This window comes from Rana temporaria, chromosome 2 (genome assembly GCF_905171775.1).
Source record: "Rana temporaria chromosome 2, aRanTem1.1, whole genome shotgun sequence".
Taxonomy (NCBI): Eukaryota; Metazoa; Chordata; class Amphibia; order Anura; family Ranidae; genus Rana; species Rana temporaria.
The window spans coordinates 150,037,529-150,053,308 of NC_053490.1; the positions used below are offsets into that span (position 1 = coordinate 150,037,529).

The window sequence follows — 15,780 nt, forward strand, 5'->3', positions numbered from 1 at the left end:
CGTTGGTCTGTTTCGTGGCTGTTGTGATTTGTAGAAGGAGTTTAAAGTGGGATAAGGTGAGGTTAGCCAGTTTTAAATTTAGAAGTGCGACGGAGGGATCAGGAGAGATGGATTCCTCAAACAAGATGGAAACAAGAAACAAGATGGAAAGTATATGGACTATTTCCTTAAATTGTTTTATCTACCGGGCAGTCCCACTAAATATGAGAATGTGACCTAGTAGCGGTGCGGGGTAGCTGGGGGCATATGGGAGTAAGGCCCCGTACACACGACCAAACATGTATGCTGAAACTGGTCCGCGGGCCAGTTTCAGCATACATGTTCGGTCGTGTGTAGGCGCGAGCGGGCCGAATTCCAGCAAACATTTGCCCGCCGGGCCTTTTCCCAGCGGGCAAATATTCCTGGACGTGTTTTAAAACCGTCCGCTGGAATCCTGCCCGCTCGGACATGTACGGTCGTCAGTACAGACCTACCGTACATGTCCAGGCGCCCGCCGTCCCTCGCATGCGTCGAATGACTTCGACGCATGCGTGGAAGCCTTTAAATGGCAGGCCCGCCCACGTCTCCGCGTCATCGTCGCGGCGACGACGCGGACACGCCCCGCGTATTGTTTACGCGCGGACTTCTGTACGATGGTGTGTACACCCATCGTACAAAACCCTCTGGCAGGCATGTACGGTGAAAACGGTCCGACGGACCGGTTTCACCGTACATGTTTGTTCGTGTGTACCCGGCCTAACAGGACGCGGGGTAGCTGGGGGCATATTTTGCAATCCCGGGAGGGACCAAGTACCAATGTGCGAGTATTTTATAATTTGTTGCTAATACAACAGTGTTTTGCGAGGATGATTTTGTTGCATCCCAGGTTTGTTCCAATCAGTTGTATCCTGCTTAAGCCTAAGGTTAGCCTCCTATTTAGCTGCATAGGTAGGTGGATTAGCATCAGATTTAGCAATGAGTTGGGCGTAGAGTCGAAATCGGTTCTTTTTGTATATGGATCACGTTTACATATGTCTTCAAATCAAGATCAAGTCTCGTCCAAAAATTCCTCTTGGATATATGGTGTAAAAAAAGTTTTTGATCTGAAGATAACGGAACAGTTCAGATTTTCTAATACAGCCGAGTAATGCAATCTTCTAAATAGTTCTTCCTGGTACAACCCCTATCCCTTTCCTCTAATTTTTATATATGCACCTCACTTATTTAAAGGAATACTGTAATACTTTTGTGTACTTTTTTGTGTTTTTTAGATTGAGATAAAATTGAAGAAGGCAGAAGCTATTCGATGGGATAAACTGGAGGGTCAACCAGAACATCGTGTAAAACATTTTACACCAGGTATGTGCAATATTTCCACAGTGTTTTAAAGTGATACTATGAGAAAAGAGAAAATTACCCCTAGGGGCTTTGTGCTGCAGCAAAGAATGAAAACGTACCAAAAAATAAAGTATAAATTTATTTAAATATAATGTTCGAAAAAAGCCCCAAACAGTAGGGACTCAAGATATGAGCTTAGTGAAAACATAAGTCATACATGGCAAATAAAAACACAAGATGGAACAAGTACAGACATAGCATAACAGTACTGTGAAATATACAAATACTATGGGCGAAAAACACCCCTACGCGTTTCGACCTTTTAAAAGTAGCGGTCTTCTTCAGGGTGTATTAGTTAGACGCTGCCATAGGTTCTATAGAAAAAGAAATACATACAAAGAGATACATGCAGATAAGTGGAACATAATAACAAAAGAACATAAAGAGTGCCCGCCACCCACAGCCATAAAGGTAGATGGCGGGGTGCGGGTGTTCCTCCTACAAAAATTAACTAATGTAGAAAATTCCATTGCCACTCACCCAAAGCGTGATAAGTGATACTATATTCAGGAGCAGGGCTCGACAAATCCCAGTCGCCAGGTCAAGATGGCGACTAGAAATAGCATCCTGGCGACTTGGCTTGGAAGGTGGCCAAAAATTTTTTTTTTTTTTTTGTGAAGTCCCCAGCTCTTCCTTGTGTGAGCTGGCGCCATCTGGTGGTGGTCGTTGGTATTACAAGTTAAGCATTACAAGTTAAACAGCAATTCTAATGTCATTTTTCACTGCCATCTTCTTCCCTCTAATTAGAACCCCCAAACATTATATATATTTTTTATCCCAACACCCTAGAGAATAAAATGGCGATTGTTGCAATACTTTCTGTCACGCCGTATTTGGGCAGCGGTCTTGCAAGCGCACTTTTTTGGGAAACAATTACACTTTTTTTAATTAAAAAAATAAGACAACAGTAAAGTTATCCCCATTTTTTTTTTTATATTATGAAAGATAATGCGTCCGCTCGTGGAATGCCGACAAACTTTTACCCTTTAAAATCTTCATAGGCGACGTTTAAAAAAATCTACAGGTTGCATGTTTTGAGTTACAGAGGAGGTCTAGGGCTAGAATTATTGCCCTCGCTCTACCAATCGCGGCGATACCTCATATGTGTGATTTGAACACCGTTTACAAATGCAGGCGCTGCTCACGTATGTGTTCGCTTCTGCGGACAAGCTCGTCGGGACGGGGTGCGTTTTCTGGCTCCTAAGTTTTTTTAGCTGGCTCCTAGATTCCAAGCATATTTGTCAAACCCTGCTCAGGAGTGTTTATCCTTCAAACTGTGTGGGACACAGCTGCTGTTTAGCCTAGGCCTGCTTTTGTCTGATTGTAGTTAGCATGGCAGCTCAATGTCTATTTGTTGCTGCCTTTGGTGTTTATTGACAAGAGAAGTTATACTTTAGAAAATAAAATTAAAAGTCTCTGTCAGATATGAAGTGGAGCACCCAGAGGTCCCTGAACAACTGCAGCAACTTTCTGTATACTCTGATTACATGTATGCTGGCCTTTTCTGATGTGGCAAAGGGTTGTGTTGCAGCTTGCAATTAAGCCCAAACCCTCAAATGCCTATTACCCTATGGCTACGTTGGACTGTATTACTGATCAGTAGGAATGCATGGAGGGAGGCCAGGTCAATAAAGCCTTAGCATAATGAGAAAACTCTGTTCACCCAATTCGGTTGGCATTTGAGAATGGCAGAGAATTTTTAAAGTTGCTGTAGGTATGTGCAAGGATATCCGCTTTCATTATTTTAAAGCTGAACTCCAGGAATTATATTTAACTTTAAACTCTGCCCCTTCACCATTCAGAGTACATTCTCATCCAATCAGAGATGAAAACCTAAAATTGCTTTTTTAAAGTACACAAAAATTTTGCAATTATTAAAAAATTTGAAAAACCTCAAAGGATTGAGATTTTAAAGGCAACAAATGGTAAACTCAAAAATTTACAAAAAATATATAAATTTATTATAGAATATAAATATATTACAAAATTGACAATGCAAAATAAATGAAGAATATATGATAAGAATGGATTAGAAATGTGACATAGATACTGTCCGTCATGGAATACCATCACCAGAAGACTGATGGCAAAATGGGGCGGATAAACCGACGCGTTTCGAATGAAAACATTCTGCAATTATAATGTTTGCTCTACATGCTGTGTTTGCATTATTGTTAATGGGGTTTTCACATTTAAGTGAAATAGCCACAGATTTGGACAGAAAATATCAGTAGGTGGGTTTGCCTTCTTTTTAGTCTCATTGGTTCTGCTTAATTGCACATACTTTGATAGCCTTACAGAGTTCAAGCCTAAATGCAGCCAAAATCACAAAAAAATCATCACAAGGGACATAACTTAGTCAGCCCCACCATAATCTTTTGGTGTTTTGACAAGTCCAAGAACAAGCCCTCATTACAACGAGGGGATGTCCCCAGTTGGCAGAGTGGGAGGATATCTGTCACCTTTTTCAGACATCTGGTCCCAAGAGGTCCAGAGAATTCAGTGTGGTGGTTTCGATCTCGGCCTCAACCCTGCTTCATGCTTTTAAATTTGACATGCTCTGCAAAAGCGGCAGGATCTTTACACTGTTATCCAGCAGCTCCTCTCATGAAGGAGGATCATTGCCCCCTTCCCTATTGAGGAAAGCTTCCTGGGGTCCTATTCGAACCTGTTAACTGTTCCCCAAGGCATAAGGAGGCATTCACCCTATTATAGATCTTTCAACAGATGTTTTACATTGAATGGAATCTGCTAGATCAGCCATTGCCTCTTTACAGGAGATACTTCTGGCCATCAAGGGTGCCTACATGCACATCCCCATTTTCTCACCATATCACTGCAACCTGGTTTTGCTGTGGTAAGACAACATTTCCAGTTTGTTGCCCTGATCACTACACCTTTTTGGTTTTCAATAAGTTGCTAGCACCTGTCTTGGCTGTTTTACTCTCCATAATGGGATATCTGGATGATTTCCCTATAAAAGAACAGTCCATGTTCTGTCAGCCACTGTCCAGGGGACAATGCAGACTCTGCAGAGACTCAAATGGATCCTCAAATTCCAGAAATCGGCCCTGGATCAGACCCCCTGCTTGAAATATCTTAGTCTAGTCATGATTACAGCCCAAGACGAGCTCCAGCTCTTCCGTTTGCATGTTCAGATGCTTCGGTCCATGAGTCACCCCTCCTTTTGCATAACTTAATAACATATTTAAGGCAGTAGCATACGCTCAGTCTTACTCCAGACTTTCTGGCTGCATGGGGGAAAATGACTCCTTTTTTGAAATGCCCAATGCACTTGATCTTCAATGCCAGACTGTCCCTGGCGTGGTGGATTTCCAATTTGGCGCTGGAGTCAGGTAAATACTTTTTTCCCAATGACTTTGAAAGTAATCGTCAAAGATGCCAGCCTGTAAGACTAGGGAGGTGTCCTTGATACTGTCCCATTACAAGGGACTAGGTCATGGGAGGAAGTAGGGTCAAAACAACTAATCAATTAATCGTCAACTAATCGATTATGCAAATAGTTGTCAATTATTTGCATAATCGATTAATCTTCCACCTGATTAGTTCGACTGCATGCAGAATGCATTATTTGTTTACATATCAGGAAATACAGTGCAGCACACATACAGCTCAGTACACCATTCATACTTGTTAGTAAGTGCCTGAGAACTTGTAAATGTGTGAGGAGCAATGCCTCATGGGACATGTAGTCCTGGGCAGGAAGTGAGTGGTTCTAAAGGCAGAAGTTTTTTTTTTTTTTACTTTGCTATAGGGGCACTCTATACTATACTTTGCAGCTTGCTTTTGGGGCACTCTGAAGGCAGGAGGAGCCCGAAATGTCGGCAGGGGACTCCAGAAGAGTAGAATCAGGGCAGCTCTGTACAAAACCATTGCACAGAGCAGGTAAGTAGAAGACCCCTTACACACTAGGGCGCTTTGCAGGCGCTATAATGCTAAAAAAGCGCCTACACAGCACCCTGAAAGAGCCGCTGCTGTCTCTCCAGTGTGAAACCCCCAAGGGCTTTCACACTGGAGCGGTGCGCTAGCAGGACTTCTTTTTTACCATCCTGCTAGCAGCATCTTTGGAGCGGTGAAGGAGCGGTGTGTATACCGCTCCGCTCCTGGCCATTGAAATGGGCACCGCGGCTATACCGCCGGCAAAGCGCTGCTGCAGAGGAAGATTAAGTGAATAAATGCCTTTCACTTTCATTCCGGCTAAGTTACTGTCATGAAAGCGAGTGAAATGTTTAGCTAGGGGTTTCTCAGAGTTTTTCTCTTTGATTTCCCTCATATGTTTCCCCAGCCCCGTACTCTTAATTGCCATTTTGTCTTGCCACTATAAATCTTCTTACATGGACAAGTTAACATGTAGACAATTCTGGGTGTGGCACAATTAATAAGATCCCAAATTTGGTAGCTTTGTTCATTTTTAGAGTCATAGAGAGTATCTGACCTGTCCACATAGGGGCACACTTGTCAATGTCCACATGGGAACATGCCCTTCTTGGGTAATCCGACAGCCAGGTACTTTCTATCCTCGTGAATTCTTAGTGCACCAACATATCCCCCAGATTTTTGGCTCTTTTAGCCACCATCAAAAGGGTTGGTCCAACTATTTTGGCTATAACCGGGGTATTCGTACATCCCAATGCTTATTTAGGATCTTCCTCGCAGTGTCCCATTGTGTAATGATCCTTACCGGGCCTGGTTCTAAGGTATCTTCTTTAACAGTATTAGTCAACAGGTTCCTGCCATCATGGGTGGCTGCTCTGCATTTGGCCCTTCTAAGTTGCTTATGGGAATAGCCCCTTTCCCTAAATCTAAGGTACAGGGCATCACTTTCACGTCTGTAATCCAGAATTGAGCCGGGGCTATGGAGCATGAATGTGGATGGATGAGCCAGGGCTATGGAGCATGAATGTGTGGATAGATGAGCCAGGGATGGAGAATGAATGTGGATGGATGAGCCAGGGATGGGCACAGATCAGCACTGGTGGCACTTCGGTTATTTCTCTCACGCAGCATATGCATACCACAAATTATACCCTAAAATACATTCTACTACTGGGCTATGGAGCATGAATGTGGATGGCTGAGCCGAGGCCATCGAGCATGAATGTGGATGGATGAGCCAGGGCTATGAAGCACGAATGTGGATGGATGAGCCAGGGATATGGAGCATGAATGTGGATGGAAGAGCCAGGGCTATGGAGCATGAATGTGGATGGAAGAGCCAGGGCTATGGAGCATGGATGTGGATGGATGAGCCAGGGCTATGGAGCATGAATGTGGATGGATGAGCCAGGGCTATGGAGCATGAATGTGGATGGATGAGCCAGGGCTATGGAGCATGAATGTGCATGGATGAGCCAGGGCCATGGAGCATGAATGTGGATGGATGAGCCAGGGCTATGGAGCATTAATGTGGATGGATGAGCCAGGGCTATGGAGCGTGAATGGATGAGCCAGGGATGGAGCATGGATGAGCCAGAGATGGGCACAGATCAGCACTGGCGGCACTTCAGTTATTTCTCCCATGCAGCATATGCATACCACAAATTATACCCTAAAATACATTCTACTACTCCTGATTATGGTGATAACGCATGTGTGAGACTTTTACACAGCCTGGCCTCATACAGAGGCCCAACACGCAAGGAGCACCATGAGGCATTCTAGGAACATAAATTACAAATATAATTTCTAGACTACCTCTTACACTTTTGAAGGTTCTGGAGCACCAAGACAATGGAAACGGCAAAAAAATTACCCCCTTTTTGGAAAGTAAACACCAACGTATATTCTATAAGGCATAATGAGTCTTTTGAATATGTAATTTTTTTCCCACAGGTTTTTTTTTTTCCCCATATATAAGATATTTCTAACGCATAGCATGTACAAAAATTACGCCCCAAAATGTATTCTGCTAATCCGCCGGAGTATGGCGATACCCACATATGTTAGACTTTTACACAGCCTGGCCACAACATGCAAGGAGCACCATCAGGTGTTTTTAGGGACATATAGTTGAAATCTAATTCAACTACCTATTACACTTTTGTGAGGCATTGATGGGCACCGTAGTGCCATGGATGTGTCATTTGATGAGCACTTAATGTGGCACGGAGGAGCACTGATGTGGCACGAATGGGGATGGATGAGCCAGGGATGGAGCATGAATGTGGATGGATGAGCCGGGGGCTATGGAGCATGAATGTGGATGGATGTGCCGGGGGCTATGGAGCATGAATGTGGATGGATGAGCCGGGGCCAATGGAGCATGAATGTGGATGGATGAGCCGGGGCTATGGAGCATGAATGTGGGTGGATGAGCCGGGGCTATGGAGCATGAATGTGGATGGATGGGCCAGGGCTATGGAGCATGAATGTGGATGGATGAGCCAGGGCTATGGAGCATGAATGTGGATGGATGAGCTGGGGCTATGGAGCATGAATGTGGATGGATAAGCCAGGGATGGGCAAAGATCAGCACTGGCGGCACTTCAGATACAGCCCACGTCGCTGCTGCACTTGCTCCCTCCTATCCTCACACGCTGTATCGATCTGCGTGAGGAGAGGGGTGGAGCCAAACTGACTTGTTTACACGCGATCACTCTGTCATCGGACAGTGATGATGTGGTAAAGGGCTGCTGTCATTGGCACTTTACCCCGATTGTGACACGCCAGTTCTGGGAGACCCGACGGTGCCCCATGGGCGGTGCGGGAGCGTGATTCTGGGAGGACATTATAGTATGCTCTCCCAGAGTTATCCGACCGTGCTGTAGCCGTCTTTCGTCTTTGGCCTGGTCGGCAAGCTGTTAAATTGGTGTCACTGTAAGTTTCATTCGGTTATTCGGGCTCCATCTGATGCCAGTTTCTAGCATAAGGTGCTTATGCTGCCCTCTGAGTTATCAACCCTCTTCCTTGACCCTTTTTAATGTGGCCTGTTGGCATTCATTTGTTTTGTTGCCCAGTTGGACTGTTTGACATCCCGTGGTCTAGACCAGCCTTTCTCAACCTTTTGAAACCCTTGAAATAAATTTACAGTCTCAGGGAATACCTGCCAATAATAACTGCATCTACAGCTCACAGGACATTAGTGTGATGATCACTGGGAAGAGTTCTCCTTACATTTTGTGTTCATTGGGAATAATTTCCTCTTACAAATAGGTAAAATGATCATTGGTTCAGTGTTCATTTACCTGGGAGTCACAAAGTGCTCATTGCTCAAGGAACCCCTAGCAACCTCCTGAAGGAATCCTAGTTGAGAAAGGCTGATCAAGACTATAGCTTTTATTTGTATTTATCAGGGTGCATATACTGTATTATGCATTACAGAATTTTAGAACATCATGTACCCTTACATCTTGATATCTGAAAATTGCCTGAAAAGTTAACTTTTACAAAAACAACATATTGGTGCTTGATATAAATAGTCGAATAATCAAAAAAATTACATTAGCAATTTGTTTTAATATCATCTGCTTGCTATATAAGAGCAGTGCAATGTTCTGATCTGTCGGTTGTCTTATGTTCCCAGACTCCTTGCACAAATACCCATCATCATCTCACTATACCAAAAACTGGGATAAGTTGGTTGGTGAAATCGGAGAGGAAGAGAAAAAGGAAAAACTGGAGGGAGATGCTGCACTTAACAACTTATTCCAGCAGATTTATTCAGATGGCAATGATGAAGTAAAGCGTGCCATGAACAAATCATTTGTAAGTATAAAAAGCATCTGCACACGTTGACCAACTATACTGAATTTTAACCAAAATTGTTGACCAGAATTTATATTTTATCCAAAAGAAGGTAACTGGCAACTCCAGAATCAATTTATTGCTACATATAGGTAAGTAAAAACAGCTTGCATGTTTCGGGACAAAGCCTTGATCACAGCACTTTGTGCCGAAACATGTTAGCTGTTTTTACTTGCCTATATGTAGCAATACAAGACTGTAATTATTTAATTCTGAAGTTGCCGGCGACCTTCTTTATGGAGGAGGAGGAGGACATGATTGGGGAGGCCCGGGATAAGGACGTTTGATAGTGGAGATGAGACTGGAAGGGGGGAATGGGATTGGAGGAGCATGACATGGGATGAAAGAGAAGGACATGGAATGGAGGAGGACGTGTGATTGGGGAGGCCCAGAATAAGGACAACGTGGGATGGGGGAGATGAAACTGGTAAAAGGAGGACATAAGAAGGGGGATGGGACTGGAGGAGGAGGACATGGGATGGTAGAGATGGCACTGGAGGAGGAGGATTTTCACGCACAACCAGAGAATGGTCCAAAAAAGAGAAAATATTCAGTGAGCGGCAGTTGTGTGGAAGAAAATGCTTTGTTGATATTGGAGGTCAGAGGAGAATGGGCAGACTGGTTCAAAAAGATAGGCAACAGTAACTCAAATAACCACTGGTTACAACCAAGGTATGCAGAATACCATCTCTAAAGGCACAACACCTCAAACCTTGAAGCAGATGAGCTACAGCAGTAGAAGATTACACTGGGTGCCACTCCTGTCAGCTAACAACAGAAAACTGAGGCTACAATTTGCACAGGTTTAACGAAATTGGACAATAGAAGATTGGAAAAATGTTGCCTGTTCTGATGAGTCTTAATTTTCAGCTGCGACATTCAGATAGTAGGGTCAGAATTTGCATGGATCCATCCTGCCTTATAACAATGGTTCAGGCTGGTGGTGGTGTAATGGTGTGGGGGATATTTTCTTGGCACACTTTGGGCCCCTTAGTACCAATTTAGCATTGTTTTCGCCACAACCTACCTGAATATTGTTGCTGACCATGTCCATCCCTTTATGACTACAGTGTACCCGTCTTCTGATGGCTCCTACTTGTCACAAAGCTCAAATCACCTTACCACTGGTTTCTTGAACATGAAAATTCGTTGACTGTACTCCAATGGCCTCCACAGTCACCAGATCTCAACCCAATAGAGCACCTTTGGGATGTGGCAGAATAGGGGATTTATGTCATGGTTGTGCAGCTGACAAATCTGCAGCAACTGCGTGATGCTACATGTCAATATGGACCAAAATCTCTGAGGAATGTTTTAAACACCTTGTTGAATCTATGCCATGAAGAATTAGGGTAGATCTGAAGGCAAAAGGGGGTCCAAATCGGTACTAGCAAGGTGTACCTAATAAAGTGCTTATTGAGTGAACATTTTAGTCTAAAGGTGAAGACTACATGGAAGGTTTTTTTTGTAACTAAAGTGACAGCTGTCCTATTTACATTCATGGCTACTTGTCCATTTACGGAGAGGGAGCATTTATTTCCCCACAAACTTTACCAGCGTCCGTTCTTTAATATAACCCAGTTAGGTTTACTATACTGGTTGTAAATTTATGGATCTATTTTTATGGCCTCCCTTCTGTTTAATTTTTCTTCTTTACTGTTAAATCCATTGGTAGCAATCTATTTCATTAAAAACAAAATCATGTAAAATTATGTGTCGGGCTCATAAAATGGATTGAAATGAATTTTTGTTATTGAAATACTGCTTTTCCCAGGACTGCAACTGCATCAGCTTCAGGATTGAAAAAATGACTGATGCAAGAAAGGAAATTAACATAATCTTTTTGTGCAAGAAAATCCTGCTAGCTCTATTAAATGAAAATCAAATGTGATTAATAACATTTAAAAGAACTTCAATTTTAGCAATGTGAAGTTAGAGGTCTAAAATATAGGAAGTAAAAAAAAAAGCATCTTTTGAATAAAGTGCAACGATTATTCACAATGCATGCGTTACTTTCCTGGTAATGCAATTATTGATACATAAGGCAGCCCGGCTTCAATTCCTATTTTGAACTTGCTGAGAAAACTGTTTTGCTGCTATTCAGGTGACATGACAGGAACTTGTTGCATCAGTCAGAGAAATTTTTATAAAACTTACTGTATAAAACAGATTCTCATATGATCTGCTGAGAGGTTTTTCATATACAGTACCTACCTGTCGGGTCGCTGTACTGAAATTCCTCAGATTCTTGTACCTGTCAGAGGCCTGGTACAGAAGTCTGACTGAGCCTGGCACTGAGGTAGAGTAACCATATTGGACATGGCTTTCTCATTGCGCCCCCCCCCCCCAGCCACTGACAAGCGCATGAGTGGCCTCCATGTTTTTTCAGCTTTGCCATGTCTGCTGACAATATTTCTCGGTTTTACAGATGGAGTCTGGTGGCACAGTCCTAAGCACAAACTGGATGGATGTGGGTAAAAGGAAAGTTGATGTGAATCCTCCAGAAGACATGGAATGGAAGAAATTCTAATCTTCTCCCAGGCATACACTCAGAATGAGATCTACTCCAGAACATCACATAAACACAGTTTTTGTGTTTGTGGCTTCTGTAAAATGTTAAGGATTAAGTCCCAAGTCTACCTTTTCCATTAATACTGATTTACGGAAGTGAGCCAGCATGGGAATATGAACTCACATTTTTATTGCCTATCAAGCTATTTTATTAGTAATTGGGGTGGTAAATGACATCACTTCTGATAGATTGATGTAATCCTTTCATGGTGACCTTACTGATTGCCCTTTTATGAAGAGTAAAATACAAATGCTGTATACTTTTTCCAATAAACTATCACTTGTTTTTTCTTTTTTTTCCATATTGGTTGTTAGGCCGCATTTGTGCAAATGTGTGATCTAGTACTTTATTTATATACTAACGGGGGAACTTGATGTCATGTTTGATTTGCATAGCAAGTCTAAAATACTGATGGCTGTCTGACATTACTGGAAATAAGCAATTGAACTGCGGGAGTTATACACTGCATATCATTTATAGGTTTGTCACCAAATAAAGCAAATTGATTTGTACAGGTGTAAACTCAGTACAGATTGAGAAGTAATGAGGAAAAGAAAAGGCGACTTTGTTTTTGAAAGTATAATATGCATATATTTAAATGGAAATTATTCTGTTCCCGATGTGACAGGCAGCTACATATTTATAATACCCGTTAAAATATCAAAGCAGCAAATGAGTTTAGGAATATGTATTCTAACATCCAGGCTTTGTCCACTTGCAAATACATTTTATCTCCTCCCCTTGTGGGTTCTCCACAATTTGCTTTCTCTTTCAGAGAATGCAATTCTATCTAGTGGTGACCATAACCAGTCCACAATTACAAACTTTTACTGAAGTAAAGTTACTGCTGCAGCTCATGTTGTAAAAAAGTACTGCACTGTTCACTGGCGTGTCCTTAATTTGTACAGTGTGTGCAGTGCACCCAGGCCCAAGGGGGGGGGGGTGGGCTCACTGTGCAGTCACTGCACTCATTAAGGATTCCATTTGGTATGCAGTCCTTTAAACCAGGGCTCGACAAATCCCGGTCGCCATGGCGACTAGAAATAGCATCCTGGCGACTTGGCTTGTGAGCTGGCGCCATCTGGTGGTGGCCGTTGGTATTACAAGTTAAACAGCAATTCTAATGTAACTTTTCACTATTTTTACTGCCATCTTCTGCCCTCTAATTAGAACCCCCAAACATTATATATATTTTTTGGCGATCGTTGCAATACTTTCTGTCACGCCGTATTTGCGCAGCGGTCTTACAGGCGCACTTTTTTGGGAAAAAATTACACTTTTTTTTAAGAAAAAAAAATAAGACGACAGTAAAGTTATGCCCATTTTTTTAATATTATGAAAGATAATGTTACGCCGTGTAAATTCATACCCAACATGTCACGCTTCAAAATTGCGTCCGCTCGTGGAATGCCGACAAACCTTTACCCTTTAAAATCTTCATAGGCGACGTTTAAAAAAAAAACCTACAGGTTGCATGTTTTGAGTTACAGAGGAGGTCTAGGGCTAGAATTATTGCTCTCGCTCTACCAATCGCGGCGATACCTCACATGTGTGGTTTGAACACCGTTTACATATGCGGGCGCTGCTCATGTATGTGTTCACTTTTGCGCGCAAGCTCGTCGGAACGGGGTGCGTTTTCTGGCTCCTATTTTTTTTTAGCTGGCTCCTAGATTCCAAGCAAATTTGTCAAACCCTGCTTTAAACTGTAGCTGTCACTTGCAGCATCCCTCTACTGTTTCTCTAAAGGTGGTGGATGCAGTGCTGACAATAAACCAATCAAGTATGCACATACGCTTGGCTCACTCTCACATCCAGGCACCACATGCCAGTGGATGCATAGGCTAAGCCTTTCTTCAACAGTCCCCACAAATGAGTTCAAATTATAGAAGGTATTTATAAAACCAAGTAAAATGATGCAGTCTGAAGGGCGAGGGCATCTCCACTTAAAGGGTACCATATCAAACAAGCAAAAATGATAGCACTAAACTCCAATTGAGTACTGTCTGTCATACATTCATTTTTTTAGGACACACCTTTGGGGTGTACCCCCTCCTTTTAATGCCCTAGCAGTACGTATACACCCCATTTTAGCAAAATGTTAAGTAGGACAATCTCTGAGAAAATAAACACTACACGTATACAATGGTGATTAAACTGGGTTGGTTGGTGAGATATGGATAGGATTAGGCTATAGAACTGGTAGTGAAAGTCGGAGATGAGTGGTCCTAAAATTGTTGGATAGTGATTTAAATAAATTGAGTTCCACATTTGGTCCATTATGTTTTGGGTCGAATCTAACCTTCCTACCTAGGAAAGAAAAACCTTTTAAAATATTTTTTAAATTCCTAACGTCTTCCATCCAGTGGTCTGGTTGTTAGAAATAATGTCCCACAAGGGTATAGTGATGATCTTACATACGGTATGTTCTTTTATGGTGTGTCTGTTCCTAATTTGTTTTTGTTTTTGTTGGTCCTGTTTTGCAAGTACAAGATACTTGGTTATATTTTTGCATTGTATGAGGTGCACAACGTTACTGAAGGCACATCTGTATGATCCTGTAATACTGAAGGTACTTTTTGCATGTGTGACACTTTTTAATGAATTGATTTGGTGGCACAGTTTTTTTTTTTTTTTTTTATTTGCATAGGAACAAATAAAAATCCCAGTGGTGATTAACACTGCCAAAAGAAAGCTATCGTTCTAAAAACAAAACCAAAAAATATATATAAAATGTATTTGTTAAAATAGAGGATTTGAAAATGTGTATGCAACCAATTAATTTAGTTAAAGTTTTGCATGATCTGAGTAATTGTCATTCAAAGTAAAAATTGGCCTGGGAAGGAAAGGGAGGGGGGAGAGAGAGTTTCTGGCTTGGAAATGGTTAAAAAAAAAAACCTTGTTCTAAGAGGTGGGGAATTGTGTTTTGGAGAGACGCTCCGAACAGCTTGGAGTGTCACCGGTGCCCCCACACCTCTGGCCAAATGGGGTGCTGCACACCACAGAGGCTTGAATCCTGCTTGTTTTGCGAGACAACAATTGCAAACCGAGTCAGGATTTCTTTTAAATAGTTTGTATTACGAAACGCTCGTTGACTGCATTACTCGCAATCCAAGGTATTACTGTATATCCCCCAAAAAATTTGGGAAGTAAGAGTGCCTTTTACCTCTTGGGAAGAAGGCAAGCACATGATTTAAAGATCTGCCACTCCTACTTTTTCTTCCACAAGATATTCCTTTCACTAAGCTCAGACCTTGACTTTGAGGTTGAATTTTCAGTCCCAGTTCTGTAAGAAGTCCTGTGTCTCCAAGGCAGCAACATCTGAGACCAAGTCCTCTTCCCCATGACTCCCCACTCATGGGGACGTTTGCAAGGATTTGGCAGGGGAAAATGGCAGATAAGTGTGTCCCCTATACAGTAGCTCAAGGCCACAAGCTAGAATGTCCGCGCACTCTCCCTCCACACGTTTTATGCTTTTAAATTATTCTTTGCATTCACAGAAATGATTGGCTTTTTTTGTAAGCTCTCGATCATCTTTCTTAGGGAGTGAGTATTCTGGTTCCAGAGGCTAAAAGTCTGGCGGGATGCAAACCTTGTTACAGTTCCAAAACGTAATATTCATGCTATACTGGACCTCAAACCAAAAGCTTTAAATGAAATCGGGGCATTTAGTGGTGATCTCTCTCCAGCCAGGGGATTTCATGCCATCAGTGGATATAAAGGAGGCCTACCTACATGTTCTGATCTCTCCTCACCAGAGGTTCCTGCCATTTAGGGGGGAGGACTGTCATTTTCGATTTGTGACTCTGCTCTGTTCAGCTGGTTCATGGCCGGTCCCTGAGTATTTACCAGGGTACTGGCTCAGATTCTTAGCTTTTTATGCATCCAGGGGGTGCCTGTTGTGGGATACCTGGATGATTTACTTCTGAGGTAACAATCCACTCCAAGAACGTGTTTCTCACAGTATGCACCCATTTAATCATCCATTTTAAATCCTCCTTCATCTGTGTCCTTCAGGTCCATTTTTTTCTTTTTTTTTTTTATACAAGAAAGATTTTTTGTTTATACTT

General features: G+C 42.4%; 1 protein-coding gene across 1 annotated transcript in view; it reads left to right on the plus strand.

Moving 5' to 3' along the window:
* The window catches only part of SUGT1 (SGT1 homolog, MIS12 kinetochore complex assembly cochaperone), a 152,799-nt gene extending 140,783 nt beyond the window's left edge, over nucleotides 1-12,016 (plus strand). The window contains exons 12-14 of the mRNA XM_040341330.1: nucleotides 1,251-1,338; nucleotides 8,921-9,102; nucleotides 11,570-12,016. Of these exons, the coding sequence (XP_040197264.1) occupies nucleotides 1,251-1,338; nucleotides 8,921-9,102; nucleotides 11,570-11,671 (372 nt within the window). The 3' untranslated portion in view covers nucleotides 11,672-12,016. The remainder of the gene's footprint in view (nucleotides 1-1,250; nucleotides 1,339-8,920; nucleotides 9,103-11,569) is intronic.
* The last annotated feature ends 3,764 nt before the right edge of the window (nucleotides 12,017-15,780 follow it).